The sequence below is a fragment of the Carcharodon carcharias genome, chromosome 6 (assembly GCF_017639515.1).
Source record: "Carcharodon carcharias isolate sCarCar2 chromosome 6, sCarCar2.pri, whole genome shotgun sequence".
Lineage (NCBI taxonomy): Eukaryota > Metazoa > Chordata > Chondrichthyes > Lamniformes > Lamnidae > Carcharodon > Carcharodon carcharias.
Window position 1 is genome coordinate 1,539,198 of NC_054472.1, and position 17,442 is coordinate 1,556,639.

Here is a 17,442-nt window from a genome sequence, read left to right on the forward strand (position 1 = left end):
CACGCGTCTTCTACACAGAGAGCACTTACACACACACACTCACATGGCTCTACACAGAGAGCACTTACACACACACGGCTTCTACACGGAGAGCACTTACACACACACACTCACATGGCTCTACACAGAGAGCACTTACACACACATAGCTTCTACACAGAGCACTTACACACAAACACACACTGCTTCCACACAGAGAGCACTTACACACAAACACACACGGCTTCCACACAGAGAGCACTTACACACACACACAGCTTCCACACAGAGAGCACTTACACACACACACACGGCTTCTACACAGAGAGCACACACACACACACACACACACACACGGCTTCTACACAGCACTTACACACACACACACAGCTTCTACACAGAGAGCACTTACACACCCACGGCTTTTGCACAGAGAGCAATTACACACACACATGGCTTTTACACAGAGCACTTACACACACACACGGCTTCTACACAGAGCACTTACACACACACACACACAACTTCTACACGTAGTGCACTTACACACAAACAGCTTCTACACGGAGAGCACTTACACACACACGGCTTCTACACAGAGAGCACTTACACACACACGGCTTCTACACGGAGAGCACTTACACACACACACACAGCTTCGACACGGAGAGCACTTACACACACACACACACACGGCTTCTACACGGAGAGCACTTACACACACTGCTTCTACACGGAGAGCACTTACACACACTGCTTCTACACGGAGAGCACTTACACACACTGCTTCTACACGGAGAGCACTTACACACACTGCTTCTACACGGAGAGCACTTACACACACTGCTTCTACACGGAGAGCACTTACACACACTGCTTCTACACGGAGAGCACTTACACACACTGCTTCTACACGGAGAGCACTTACACACACTGCTTCTACACGGAGAGCACTTACACACACTGCTTCTACACGGAGAGCACTTACACACACTGCTTCTACACGGAGAGCACTTACACACACTGCTTCTACACGGAGAGCACTTACACACACTGCTTCTACACAGAGAGCACTTACACACACTGCTTCTACACAGAGAGCACTTACACACACTGCTTCTACACAGAGAGCACTTACACACATGGCTTTTACACAGAGCACTTACACACACACACGGCTTCTACACAGAGCACTTACACACACACACACACAACTTCTACACGTAGTGCACTTACACACAAACAGCTTCTACACGGAGAGCACTTACACACACACGGCTTCTACACAGAGAGCACTTACACACACACGGCTTCTACACGGAGAGCACTTACACACACACACACAGCTTCGACACGGAGAGCACTTACACACACACACACACACGGCTTCTACACGGAGAGCACTTACACACACTGCTTCTACACGGAGAGCACTTACACACACTGCTTCTACACGGAGAGCACTTACACACACTGCTTCTACACGGAGAGCACTTACACACACTGCTTCTACACGGAGAGCACTTACACACACTGCTTCTACACGGAGAGCACTTACACACACTGCTTCTACACGGAGAGCACTTACACACACTGCTTCTACACGGAGAGCACTTACACACACTGCTTCTACACGGAGAGCACTTACACACACTGCTTCTACACGGAGAGCACTTACACACACTGCTTCTACACGGAGAGCACTTACACACACTGCTTCTACACGGAGAGCACTTACACACACTGCTTCTACACGGAGAGCACTTACACACACTGCTTCTACACAGAGAGCACTTACACACACTGCTTCTACACAGAGAGCACTTACACACACTGCTTCTACACAGAGAGCACTTACACACACTGCTTCTACACAGAGAGCACTTACACACACTGCTTCTACACAGAGAGCACTTACACACACACACACACACACACACACACACACACACACACACACAGAGAGCACTCACACACAAACATAGCTTCTACACAGAGAGCACTTACACACACACGGCTTCTACACAGAGAGCACTTACACACACACACACAGCTTCTACACAGACAGCACTTACACACAAACACACACGACTTCTACACAGAGCACTTACACACACACGGCTTCTACACAGAGAGCACTTACACACACACACAGCTTCTACATAGAGAGCACTTACACGCACACACACGGCTTCTACACAGAGAGCACTTACACACACACACACACACGGCTTCTACACAGAGAGCACTTACACACACACACACAGCTTCTACACAGAAAGCACTTACACACACACGGCTTCTACACGGAGAGCACTTACACACAAACAGCTTCTACACAGAGCACTTACACACAAACAGCTTCTACACGGAGAGCACTTACACACAAACAGCTTCTACACGGAGAGCACTTACACACACACACTCACATGGCTCTACACAAAGAGCACTTACACACACGCGTCTTCTACACAGAGAGCACTTACACACACACACTCACATGGCTCTACACAGAGAGCACTTACACACACACGGCTTCTACACAGAAAGCACTTACACACACACGGCTTCTACACGGAGAGCACTTACACACAAACAGCTTCTACACGGAGAGCACTTACACACAAACAGCTTCTACACAGAGCACTTACACACAAACAGCTTCTACACAGAGCACTTACACACAAACAGCTTCTACATGGAGAGCACTTACACACAAACAGCTTCTACACGGAGAGCACTTACACACACACACACACACACACACACACACACACACACACACGGCTTCTACACGGAGAGCACTTACACACACACACCGCTTCTACACAGAGAGCACTTACACACACACACCGCTTCTACACAGAGAGCACTTACACACACACACTCACATCGCTCTACACAAAGAGCACTTACACACACGCGTCTTCTACACAGAGAGCACTTACACACACACACTCACATGGCTCTACACAGAGAGCACTTACACACACACGGCTTCTACACGGAGAGCACTTACACACACACACTCACATGGCTCTACACAGAGAGCACTTACACACACATAGCTTCTACACAGAGCACTTACACACAAACACACACTGCTTCCACACAGAGAGCACTTACACACAAACACACACGGCTTCCACACAGAGAGCACTTACACACACACACAGCTTCCACACAGAGAGCACTTACACACACACACACGGCTTCTACACAGAGAGCACACACACACACACACACACACACACACACACACACACACACACACACACGGCTTCTACACAGCACTTACACACACACACACAGCTTCTACACAGAGAGCACTTACACACCCACGGCTTTTGCACAGAGAGCAATTACACACACACGTGGCTTTTACACAGAGCACTTACACACACACACGGCTTCTACACAGAGCACTTACACACACACACACACAACTTCTACACGTAGTGCACTTACACACAAACAGCTTCTACACGGAGAGCACTTACACACAAACAGCTTCTACACGGAGAGCACTTACACACACACGGCTTCTACACAGAGAGCACTTACACACACACACACACAGCTTCGACACGGAGAGCACTTACACACACACACACACACACGGCTTCTACACGGAGAGCACTTACACACACGGCTTCTACACGGAGAGCACTTACACACACTGCTTATACACGGAGAGTACTTACACACACTGCTTCTACACGGAGAGCACTTACACACACTGCTTCTACACGGAGAGCACTTACACACACTGCTTCTACACGGAGAGCACTTACACACACTGCTTCTACACGGAGAGCACTTACACACACTGCTTCTACACGGAGAGCACTTACACACACTGCTTCTACACGGAGAGCACTTACACACACTGCTTCTACACGGAGAGCACTTACACACACTGCTTCTACACGGAGAGCACTTACACACACTGCTTCTACACGGAGAGCACTTACACACACTGCTTCTACACAGAGAGCACTTACACACACTGCTTCTACACAGAGAGCACTTACACACACTGCTTCTACACAGAGAGCACTTACACACACTGCTTCTACACAGAGAGCACTTACACACACTGCTTCTACACAGTGAGCACTAACACACACGGCTTTTACACAGAGCACTTATACACACACACGGCTTCTACACAGAGAGCACTTACACACACACGGCTTCTACACAGAGCACTTACACACACACGGCTTCTACACAAAGCACTTACACACACACGGCTTCTACACAGAGAGCACTTACACGCACAACTGCTACACGGAGAGCACTTACACACACACACAACTGCTACACGGAGAGCACTTACACACACACACGGCTTCTACACAGAGAGCAATTACACACACACACGGTTACTACACACAGCAGTTACATACACACGGCCTCTACACAGAGAGCACTTATACACATATAGCTTCTACACACAGAGCACTTACACACAGGCGTCTTCTACATAGAGAGCACTTACACACACACTCACATGGCTTCTACACAGAGAGCACTTACACACACGGCTTCTACACAGAGCACTTACACTTACACACACAGACACACATGGCTTCTACATAGAGACCACTTACAAACACACTCACGTGGCTTCTGCACAGAGAGCACTTACACACACATGGCTTCTACACGGAGAGCACTTACAGACACACGGCTTCTACACAGAGCACTTACAGACACACGGCTTCTACACGGAGAGCACTTACACACACGGCTTCTACACGGAGAGCACTTACACACACGGCTTCTACACGGAGAGCACTTACACACACGGCTTCTACACGGAGAGCACTTACACACACGGCTTCTACACGGAGAGCACTTACACACACGGCTTCTACACGGAGAGCACTTACACACACGGCTTCTACACGGAGAGCACTTACACACACGGCTTCTACACGGAGAGCACTTACACACACGGCTTCTACACGGAGAGCACTTACACACACGGCTTCTACACGGAGAGCACTTACACACACTGCTTCTACACGGAGAGCACTTACACACACTGCTTCTACACGGAGAGCACTTACACACACTGCTTCTACACAGAGAGCACTTACACACAAACGGTTTCTACACGGAGAGCACTTACACACACATGATTTCTACACAGAGAGCACTTACACACACATGGTTTCTACACAGAGAGCACTTACACACACACACACACACGGCTTCTACACAGAGCACTTACACACACACACACGGCTTCTACACAGAGCACTTACACACACACACACGGCTTCTACACAGAGCACTTACACACACACACAGCTTCTACACAGAGAGCACTTACACACACACACAGCTTCTACACAGAGAGCACTTACACACACACACACACACAGCTTCTACACAGAGAGCACTTACACACACACACACACACACACACACACACACACACACACGGCTTCTACACAGAGAGCACTAACACACACGGCTTCTACACAGAGCGCTTACACACACACGGCTTCTACACAGAGAGCACTTACACACACAACTGCTACACGGAGAGCACTTACACACACACACAACTGCTACACGGAGAGCACTTACACACACACACGGCTTCTACACAGAGAGCAATTACACACACACGGTTACTACACAGAGCAGTTACATACACACGGCCTCTACACAGAGAGCACTTATACACATATAGCTTCTACACACAGAGCACTTACACACAGGCGTCTTCTACATGGAGAGCACTTACACACACACTCACATGGCTTCTACACAGAGAGCACTTACACACACGGCTTCTACACAGAGCACTTACACTTACACACACAGACACACATGGCTTCTACATAGAGACCACTTACAAACACACTCACGTGGCTTCTGCACAGAGAGCACTTACACACACACGGCTTCTACACAGAGCACTTACACACACACACACACACACACACACACACACGGCTTCTACACAGAGAGCACTTACACACGGCTTCTACAAGGAGAGCACTTACACACAAACAGCTTCTACACGGAGAGCACTTACACACAAACAGCTTCTACACGGAGAGCACTTACACACAAACAGCTTCTACACGGAGAGCACTTACACACACACACACGGCTTCTACACAGAGCACTTACACACACACACACGGCTTCTACACAGAGCACTTACACACACACACACGGCTTCTACACAGAGCACTTACACACACACACACGGCTTCTACACAGAGCACTTACACACACACACACGGCTTCTACACAGAGCACTTACACACACACACACGGCTTCTACACAGAGCACTTACACACACACACACACGGCTTCTACACAGAGCACTTACACACACACACACGGCTTCTACACAGAGCACTTACACACACACACACACACACACACACACACACACAGCTTCTACACAGAGAGCACTTACACACACACACACACACACACACACACACACACACACACACACGGCTTCTACACAGAGATCACTTACACACACACACGGCTTCTACACAGAGCACTTACACACACACACGGCTTCTACACAGAGCACTTACACACACACGGCTTCTACACAGAGAGCATTTCCAGATACATCCATTATATGTACACAGCACAGTACTAAACATGAAAGTTAAAAAGCTTCTTTGGGAACAGTCCCTGAGGTGACGGAGGTTAATAAAAGGCCTTGTTCACCTTGTCCTCATTAATCTGCGATGCCTCATTTACTGGAGCAGCAGTGATCTGTCTAAGAGAGCTCCTCTGCCCATTTCTCCAGATTTGTGGTCTTGCTCTGTCTTTTCTGTTGCTCACACGAGCCTCTCATTTTCAGTTTCAATGAACAATACGACTGGGAAAAGAACACGTGAGGTGGTTTCCTATCACCTTCTTCCTGTGTTTACAGCAAACACAAGTTCTGTTCCCAAAGGATCCACCTTCTATGATAGCCATCAAGCTGAAGAAGACTTGAACCACTGGGTTGTCACTGGAGATCCCAGCGTCCCACATGGCACCTTGTTTCAGGCACATCTGCCTATTTGTGAGGATGAAAACTCAAAGGAAAAGCATCCTCGGACACTACGTAACCACTCAACTCAACAGCCCACTTGTTAATTTAACAAGCTATCACTCTAAGCAGCTTTTGTCCCTCGAGCTTCCAGATCTTCCACTATCAGCACCGAAAAGTCACTCTTTCTGCTGCCATTGGCCGTGACTCATAGCCCTGAACCTGGTGCCTTTATCCCAGCCTGGGACAACTCACAAAGGAGCAGGTATGACCATCCCCACGATCACAGCTGACTCTGCTACCCTAATTCACCGTAGAACCCGGTTTAAATACAGCTTTAAACAGACTTCATTTCGAATGACCTGACAAGCCCAATCATTTTCCTGAGCAGTACTTTCAAAATGGAAGCAGCATTAGCAAACGAAGATCGTAGTCTGAAACTTTCATAAAGTCAGTCTCACTTGGTTAAGACTTTCCCCAAAGTGCAGTGTCTGGCACCACCTGGTGGCGGTGATGTGAAAATGACCTGCTGGCATCTGTAAGAACCTGTGTAACATTTAAAGCCCCACAAAGATCACAGCGCAAAGTTTAAACAATATGTAGAGTAAAACAACATGTAGAGTAATAAAATCGTAAATAATATTCACTTTTACTGGGATTTAATGTTGGAGTGAAAATGCTAAGAAAATTAAAATATAGACTGAGTATGTGTCTCCAGGATTGTGCAAATAACCTCATCAGCATTCAAATATCGTCAACAAGTAAACTTTCACCATAGTTAAATCTGGTTCCTTTCTTGTACATTCTTCCTGTTAGAATACCTTAACTGTCACAGACAAAGCCCACACAGAGTGCTGAGAGCAGGCAATAAGAAGCGGGAAAATGGAGAAAATCTCACATTTGCACTCAGTAAGAAAGGACCAAAATTCTGTTCTTCCCCCCGCCCTTGCTGGGACAGCACAATTTATTGGGTAGGAACTCTGAAATGTAAACAGTCGCTGGCACACTGGGATACAACGCTGTCAAGCAGGTGCAAATAGCAGGCTCATCCTTAAAAATTCCTTTGATTTTATTTGATGATGTAAAATAGGAAGAAAAAAATCCTGGTGGAGCCTGAGAGACATGATTCCCTGCACAGGGAGCTCCTGAAGATAATGGCAGACATTTCTCTCAGGGAGTGGAGCTAGAGAGGATTTGTATGGAGGAATATCAGGAAGGGCGTGGTCTTGTGCCCCCTTCACTCTACACCCAAACCCAAACTAAAGGAAAACCAGCTCAGCATCAATCAAGGTGACAAAACATCAAATTCACATATTGTTTCCTGTCCGACTGATCAATGGTCAATAGTTGCTCCAGTGGTACTCGTTACTTACTTCATCATCAGCTTGTAGATGCTGTTTGGCAAATTCGTACATCTGCAACTGAAATTCAGTCTGATTGTAATATCGGAAAGCCTCCTGCAAATTAAACAGCGGAATCAAAGAACGCTTACACTTAACAACATCATTCAGTGATTAAATTACTGTGTTCACCCCAATCTGCCCTACAAAACAAGAGTGCACTCCACAGGTTAATCCAGTGCATCAAGTGCTTAGAGAAAAGTTTTAACAACAAATGAAACATTACAGAATTGCAAATAATTGTTATTTTCTAGGCCTCCCAGCTTAACACTTTATTCAAGGAGTAAGAAATCATTATCCCATAATACCCCCATCAATAACATTCAGAGCAGGTTATCTGCACATTAATAACATACTGGTCTGGGCTGGAAATCTTCCTCTGTCAAACCCCATTTCTCCTTATGATACTGGTAATACACCAAATTCTGCTTCATCACTGAATCTTCAGGGTCAAACAGCAAGTAGGTTGCTACACATGGAGCTGCATTCTTCATATTGTTGACTGCAAAACATAGACACAGAAAAGTCAACAACAGCAGTAGCAGCTTTACACAGTGCAAGGCAATGGCGGAGTGATATTGTTGCTGGATTAAAAATCACTAATGAAGGAAATCTGTCCTTACCCGGTCTGGCCTACATGTGACTCCAGACCCACAGCCATGTGGTTGCCTCTGAAATGGCTGAGCCAGACACTCAGTTGTATCAAACCGCTACAAAATCTCAACACAGAAATGAAACCGGATGGACCACCCAGCATTGACCTAGGAAACGACAACGGCAAACTCAGTCGTCGACTGAAAATTAACTATAATTGGAAGAGCTGTCTCCCAGGCTGGTCAGGCTGTCTCCCAGGCTGTCTCCCAGGCTGGTCAGGCTGTCTCCCAGGCTGTCTCCCAGGCTGGTCAGGCTGTCTCCCAGGCTGGTCAGGCTGTCTCCCAGGCTGGTCAGGCTGTCTCCCAGGCTGGTCAGGCTGTCTCCCAGGCTGTCTCCCAGGCTGTCTCCCAGGCTGTCTCCCAGGCTGTCTCCCAGGCTGTCTCCCAGGCTGTCTCCCAGGCTGTCTCCCAGGCTGTCTCCCAGGCTGTCTCCCAGGCTGTCTCCCAGGCTGTCTCCCAGGCTGGTCAGGCTGTCTCCCAGGCTGGTCAGGCTGTCTCCCAGGCTGGTCAGGCTGTCTCCCAGGCTGGTCAGGCTGTCTCCCAGGCTGGTCAGGCTGTCTCCCAGGCTGGTCAGGCTGTCTCCCAGGCTGGTCAGGCTGTCTCCCAGGCTGGTCAGGCTGTCTCCCAGGCTGGTCAGGCTGTCTCCCAGGCTGGTCAGGCTGTCTCCCAGGCTGGTCAGGCTGTCTCCCAGGCTGGTCAGGCTGTCTCCCAGGCTGGTCAGGCTGTCTCCCAGGCTGGTCAGGCTGTCTCCCAGGCTGGTCAGGCTGTCTCCCAGGCTGGTCAGGCTGTCTCCCAGGCTGGTCAGGCTGTCTCCCAGGCTGGTCAGGCTGTCTCCCAGGCTGGTCAGGCTGTCTCCCAGGCTGGTCAGGCTGTCTCCCAGGCTGGTCAGGCTGTCTCCCAGGCTGGTCAGGCTGTCTCCCAGGCTGGTCAGGCTGTCTCCCAGGCTGGTCAGGCTGTCTCCCAGGCTGGTCAGGCTGTCTCCCAGGCTCATCAAGCTGTCTCCCAGGCTCATCAAGCTGTCTCCCAGGCTCATCAAGCTGTCTCCCAGGCTCATCAAGCTGTCTCCCAGGCTCATCAAGCTGTCTCCCAGGCTCATCAAGCTGTCTCCCAGGCTCATCAAGCTGTCTCCCAGGCTCATCAAGCTGTCTCCCAGGCTCATCAAGCTGTCTCCCAGGCTCATCAAGCTGTCTCCCAGGCTCATCAAGCTGTCTCCCAGGCTCATCAAGCTGTCTCCCAGGCTCATCAAGCTGTCTCCCAGGCTCATCAAGCTGTCTCCCAGGCTCATCAAGCTGTCTCCCAGGCTCATCAAGCTGTCTCCCAGGCTCATCAAGCTGTCTCCCAGGCTCATCAAGCTGTCTCCCAGGCTCGTCAAGCTGTCTCCCAGGCTCGTCAAGCTGTCTCCCAGGCTCGTCAAGCTGTCTCCCAGGCTCGTCAAGCTGTCTCCCAGGCTCGTCAAGCTGTCTCCCAGGCTCGTCAAGCTGTCTCCCAGGCTCGTCAAGCTGTCTCCCAGGCTCGTCAAGCTGTCTCCCAGGCGCGTCAAGCTGTCTCCCAGGCGCGTCAAGCTGTCTCCCAGGCTCATCAAGCAACAGCCTGACATAGTCATCCTCACAGATAATGTCCCTGACACCACCACCATCCCTGGGTATGTCCTGTCCGACTGGCAGAGGTGGCAGCACAGTGGTTATATAGAGGGAGCTGCCCTGGGAACCCTCAACATGGCATCAGGTCAAACATGGGCAAGGAAATCTCCTGCTGATTGCCACGTACCCCCCCTCCCTCAGCTGATGAATCAGTGCTCTTCCATGATCACTTGGAGGAAGCACTGAGGGTGGCAAGGGCACAGAATGTACTCTGGGTGGGGGGACTTCAATGTTCATCACCAAGAGTGGCTCGGTAGCACCATGACAGACCGAGCTGGCCAAGTCCTAAAGGAAATAGCTTCTAGACTGAATCTGCAGCAGGTGGTGAGGGAACCAAGAGGGGAAAACATACTTGACCTCATCCTCACCAACCTGCCTGTCACAGATGCATCTGTCCATGACAGTATCGGTAGGAGTGACCACCGCACAGTCATTGTGGAGACAAAGTCCCACCTTCACATTGAGGATACCCTCTATCGTGTTGTGTGGCACTATCACTGTGCTAAATGGGATAGATTTCAAACAGATCTAGCAACTCAAGACTGGGCATCCATGAGGTGCTGTGGGCCATCAGCAGCAGCAGAATTGTACTCAAACACAATCTGTAACCTCATAGCCCGGCATATCCCCCACTCTACCATTACCACCAAGCCGGGGATCAACCCTGGTTCAATGAAGAGTGCAGGAGGGCATGCCAGGAGCAGCACCAGGCATACCTAAAAATGAGGTGTCAACCTGGTGAAGCTATAACACAGGACTATTTGTGTGTCAAACAGCATAAGCAGCAAGTGATAGACAGAGCTAAGTGATCCCACAACCAACAGATCAGAACTAAGCTCTGTAGTCCTGCCACATCCAGTCGTGAATGGAGGTGGACAGATAAACAACTCACTGGAGGAGGAGGCTCCACAAATATCCCCATCCTCAATGATGGGAGAGTCCAGCACATCAGTGCAAAAGATAAGGTTGAAGTACTTGCTACAATCTTCAGCCAGAAGTGCCGAGTGGATGATCCATCTCAGCCTCCTCCAGAGGTCCCCAGCATCACAGATGCCAGTCTTCACCCAATTCAATTCACTCCACGTGATATCAAGAAACAGCTGAAGGCACTGGATACTGCAAAGGCTGTGGGCCCTGACAATACTCCGGCAATAGTACTGAAGATTTGTGCTCCAGAACTTGCCGCGCCCCTAGCCAAACTGTTCCAGTACAGCTACAACACTGGCATCTACCCGGCTATGTGGAAAATTGCCCAGGTATGTCCTGTACACAAAAAGCAGCCGGCCAATTACCACCCCACCAGTTTACTTTCAATCATCAGTAAAGTAATGGAAGGGAACATCAACAGTGCTATCAAGTGGCACTTGCTTACTGACACCCAGTTTGGGTTCCACCAGGCCACTCAGCTCTTGACCTCATTACAGCCTTGGTTCAAGCGTGGACAAAAGAGCTGAACTCTCGAGGTGAGGTGAGAGTGACTGCCCTTGACATCAAGGCAGCATTTGACCGAGTGTGGCATCAAGGAGCCCCAGCAAAACTAGAGTCAATGGGAATCAGTGGGAAAACCCTCTGCTGGTTAGAGTCATACCTAGCACAAAGGAAGATGGTTGTGGATGTTGCAGGTCAATCATCTCAGCTCCAGGACATCACTGCAGGAGTTCCTCAGGATAGTGTCTTAGGCCCAACCATCTTCAGCTGCTTCATCACTGACCTTCCTTCCATCATAAGCTCAGAAGTGGGGATGTTCGTTAGTGATTTCACAATGTTCAGCACCATTCACAACTCCTCAGATACTGAAGCAGTCCATGTTCAAATGCAGCAAGACCTGGACAATATCCAGGCTCAGGGCTGACAAGCGGCAAGTAACAATTGTGCCACACAAGTGTCAGGCAATGGCCATCTCCAACAAGAGAGAATCCAACCATCGCACCTTGATGTTCAATGGCATTACCATCACTGAATCCCCCACTATCAACATCCTGGGGGTTACCATTGACCAGAAACTGAACTGGACTAGCCATATAGATACTGTGGCTACAAGAGCAGGTCAGAGACTAGGAACTCACCTCCTGATACCCCAAAGCCTGTCCACCATCTACAAGGCACAAGTCAGGATGGAATACTCCCCACTTGCCTGGATGGGTGCAGCTCCCACAACACTCAAGAATCTTGACACCATCCAGGACAAAGCAGCCTGCTTGATTGGCACCCCATCCACTAACATTCACTCTCTCCACCACCGACGCACAGTAGCAGCAGTGTGTGTACCATCTACAAGGTGCACTGCAGGAATTCACCAAGGCTCCTTCGACAGCACCTTCCAAATGCACGACTACTACCTCGATGGTACTTCTTGATAAAGGACAAGGGCAGCAGATAGGTGGGAACACCACCATCTGGAAGTTCCCCTCCAAGTCACTCACCATCCTGACTTGGAAATATATCGCTGTTCCTTCACTGTCACTGGGTCAAAATCCTGGGACTCCCTCCCTAACAGCACTGTGGGTGTACCTACACCACATGGACTGCAGCGATTCAAGAAGGCAGCTCACCACCACCTTCTCAAGGGCAATTAGGGATGGGCAATAAATGCTGGTCCAGCCAGCGACACCCACATCCCGTGAATTATTAAAAAAAAATTACAACAGTTACTACACTTCTAATGTACTCTTATTGCTTGTGAGCTGTTTTGGGATTTCTTGGAAGTTGTGGAAAGGATTTATAAATGCAAAGCTCCACAAACAGCAATATGATAATGAGCAGAAAATCTGTATAATGAGGTTAAATGAAGGATTATGCATTAGGGAGAACTCTCTTGCTGTTCTTCCAATAATGGTCGTGATCTTTAACACTTCCCTGAGAGGGCAGGCACACCCGTGGTACAATGCCACATCTGAAAGACAGCACCTCAGATAGCATGGCACCCCCTCAGTGCCAACCCTCCGACAGTGCGGCACTCCCTCAGTACTGACCCTCCGACAGTGCGGCACTCCCTCAGTACTGACCCTCCGACAGTGCAGCGCTCCCTCAGTGCTGACCCTCCGACAGTGCAGCACTCCCTCAGTACTGACCCTGCGACAGTGCAGCGCTCCCTCAGTACCGACCCTCCGACAGTGCGGCGCTCCCTCAGTACTGACCCTCCGACAGTGCGGTGCTCCCTCAGTACTGACCCTCCGACAGTGCAGCAGTGAAATATCAAGTTAAGATGTGCATGCTGAACCACCACCTTATGGCAGAGGTGGGAGAGCCAAGCTGGATAGAGAGGGTGGCTCTTCCCTGGTGTGTGAAACTTTTCAGCCAAACTCCTGTACTCGTTTTCAGGTTCACTACTGTCATTAAATTCAGTCGCACAAGAGGAGCTGCCCATGTTGGGTTAGATATACAGCTACAATCTCAGCAGAGACGTTTTTGCACAGCCTGTGTCCTGGACCTTGCACTGTGAATTTCACCATCAATGAGAGAAGCAACCGGATATCGGTAGAGCTGTATATGGTCACTTGTGTGAAATTTGCTGACAATTCTGTAGGTATAATGATTTTAAACTAGATCCATTCCTATCCCTCAAACACAATTTACTCGTTGTAAAGTACTCACGTTTATAATAAGCGAACTGCAAATAGTGGTACATTGTAGCTACAAACTTCTCCACCAGAAAGCCTCCAATGACTGGAGTTAAATCAGGCTCACACTTCACTTTGCACTGCAGAACCTCAGCGTAATGTTCTGTAAATTAAAGAACATTGTTATTTATTTGGAGACACTGCATGTGCATAAAGTGGCGTACAGACAGTTCACATACATCAGGCTTTCGTTTCAAAACAGCAACACACACAGAAAATGCAGGGAACTAAACCAGATCAGCACTATAATTCAGCTGGCTTTAAAATAAATCGAAATAAACTGTGCTCAATCACACTTTTATTAGCGAATGTCAGTACCTGTAACTATCCAGTGAAGTTAAGAGCGCTTTACTCGGCCCCAGCTGGGCAACAGTTACCCGGGGGTGTGGGTGGGCATGGGAGAAAGAGATAGGTGGGGAGTTCGGGCTTGGGGCGCAGGTGATGGCAGGTTCAGGGAGTGAGGCGATAGGGAGGGGTAGGGGGCTGATATGGACGGGCGGGTGAGGTGAAGGGGGCAAGATTTCAGCTAAATATAGTTCACACCTGGAATATTTGCACCAACCTGCTATTGAAGGGTAGAAATCTTTAAACTCTTTCACCTCTCGTGAACCCTCACAGGCAGCAATGCACTCATCATAGGCCTTGAGGTATTCAGGGATGGCCAGCTCCATGTCTGCGATAGATGTCGGGTAGTTCTCAGCATTGTAAGCTTTCACAGCTCGGATAAATAAATTCTAAAATCAAATAATACTCAGGTTAGCAGTGACTGGCTGTGGGATGCTGGCTGGAGCTGTGTCCTGCATGTTGTGATGGGGATCGGGTTTATAATCACAACCTCCCAATCTGCAGTCACTCTCAGGGTGACGGCACAGTGCCAGGTTACAAAATTCAGCAAGTTACCGTCACCAGCAGGTTGCTCTTACAATGCCTTCTAGCGTGAGATTCTGACAAGCAGTTTGGGAGAAGTAGCAATGGTCACTCAACCTCTCTAAACATTGCACGAGAACCAAATCCTAAACCAAGAGAGAAAAGAGAAGATCCAGGGGCTGTTTAACCTTTGAACTTTTAACTCTTCAATTAAACAAAATGTTCAAAGCAAGACCAATAGCTGAAGAGAATGAAAATCTTCTCTTTAGCAGTTTAGTTATGTTTGCTCAGAGTTACCATTAAGAATGCTTCTGGATAATTCCCAATTGACTCAAAAATTCATCATCTTCAGCCCCACAACAAACTTCATTCTCTACCCCAGCGAGCTGGAGATGCTCAGCTGTGGAGGATATTCAAGACTGAGATTGGTAGATTTTAGCACTAAGGGAATGAAGGGATATGGAAATATTTTTGATGTGGAGGTAGGTGGTCATATTGAATGGAGCATTCGGCCTGAAGGGCCTCCTCCTGCTCATATTTCCTACATCTCATTCCCTAGTCACTGTGAGAGGTTGAACAAGATTAATTTTATCCCACATTCTCCCCATTACCAAGGCCATTAACTCCATAAGTCGCCCATCATCACTTCTGCCTTAGCACAACACCTTCTGAAACCCTCGTCTGTGTCTGTTATCTCTGGACTTGACTATTCCAATAATCTCCTGGCTGGACTGCCATCTCCCACCCTCCATAAACTTGAGGGACATCCAAACTCTGCTGCTAGTATCTGATCTTACACCAAGTTCCAGAGTTACTCTTTGAAGGATTCCCAGCCTCTGACCTGCTCTTGTAGCCACAGTATTTATATGGCCAGTCCAGTTCAGTTTCTGGTCAAATGGTAACCTGCAAGATGTTGATAGTGGGGGATTCAGTGATGGTAATGCCATTGAATGTCAAGGGGCAATGGTTAGATTCTTTCTTGTTGGAGAAGGTCATTGCTTAGCACTTGTGGCTTGAATGTTACTTGCCATTTATCAGCCCAAGCCTGGATATTGTCCAGGTCTTGCTGCATTTGGACATGGACTGCTTCAGTATCTGAGGAATCACAAATGGTACTGTACATTGTGCAATCATCAATGAACATCTCCACTTCTGACCTTATAATGGAAGGAAGATCATTGATGAAGCAGCTGAAGATGGTTGGGCTGAGGACACTACCCTGAGGAACTCCTGCAGTGATGTCCTGGAGCTGAGATGATTGATCCCCAACAACCACAACCATCTTGCTTTGTGCTAGGTATGACTTCAACCAGCAGAGAGTTTTCCCCCTGATTCCAGCTAGGGCTCCTTGATGCCACACTCGGTCAAATGCTGCCTTGATGTCAAGGACAGTCACTCTCACCTCACATCTGGAGTTCAGCTCTTTTGTCCGTGTCTGAACCAAGGCTGTAATGAGGTTAGGAGCTGAGTGGCCCTGGCGGAACCCAAACTGGGTGTCAGTGAGCAGGTTATTGCTAAGCAAGTGCCACTTGATAGCACTGTTGATGACACCTTCCATTACTTTACTGATGATTGAGAGTAGACTGGTGGTGCGGTAATTGGCCGGGTTGGATTTGTCCTGCTTTTTGTGTACAGGGCATTTTCCACATAGTCGGGTAGATGCCATTGTCGTAGCTGTACTGGAACAGCTTAGCTAGGGGCGCAGATAGCTCTGCAGCACAAGTCTTCATAACTACTGCCAGAATGTTGTCAGGGCCCATAGCCTTTGCAATATCCAGTGCCTTCAGGCGTTTCTTGATTTCACGTGAAGTGAAGTGAATTGAATTGGCTGAAGACTGGCATCTGTGATGCTGGGGACCTCTGGGAGAGGCTGAGATGACTTATCCACTCGGCACTTCTGGCTGAAGATTGTTGCAATTGCTTCAGCCTTATCTTTTGCACTGATGAGCTGGGCTCCTCCATCATTGAGGATGGGGATATTTGTGGAGCCTTCTCCTCCAGTGAGTTGTTTAATTGTCCATCGCCATTCACGACTGGATGCAGAACTTGGATATGATCAGTTGGTTGTGGGATTGCTTAGCTCTGTCTATCACTTGCTGCTTATGCTGTTTGGCAGCCAAGTAGTCCAGTGCTGTAGTTACAACAGGTTGGCACCTCAACTTTAGGTATGCCTGGTGCTGCTCCTGGCATGCCCTCCTGCACTCTTCATTGGTTGATCCCCCGGCTTGATGGTAAAGGTAGAGAGGGGGATA

At 48.8% G+C, this 17,442-nt stretch overlaps 1 protein-coding gene across 1 annotated transcript in view; it reads right to left on the reverse strand.

Annotated features, from left to right (window-relative positions):
• Positions 1–17,442, reverse strand: part of LOC121279247 (cartilage associated protein) — a 68,907-nt gene that overhangs the window by 38,570 nt on the left and 12,895 nt on the right. Inside the window, exons 3-6 of the mRNA XM_041190316.1 lie at positions 14,886–15,057; positions 14,298–14,426; positions 8,767–8,912; positions 8,384–8,467 (exon numbers count right to left, since the gene is read on the reverse strand). Of these exons, the coding sequence (XP_041046250.1) occupies positions 8,384–8,467; positions 8,767–8,912; positions 14,298–14,426; positions 14,886–15,057 (531 nt within the window). The remainder of the gene's footprint in view (positions 1–8,383; positions 8,468–8,766; positions 8,913–14,297; positions 14,427–14,885; positions 15,058–17,442) is intronic.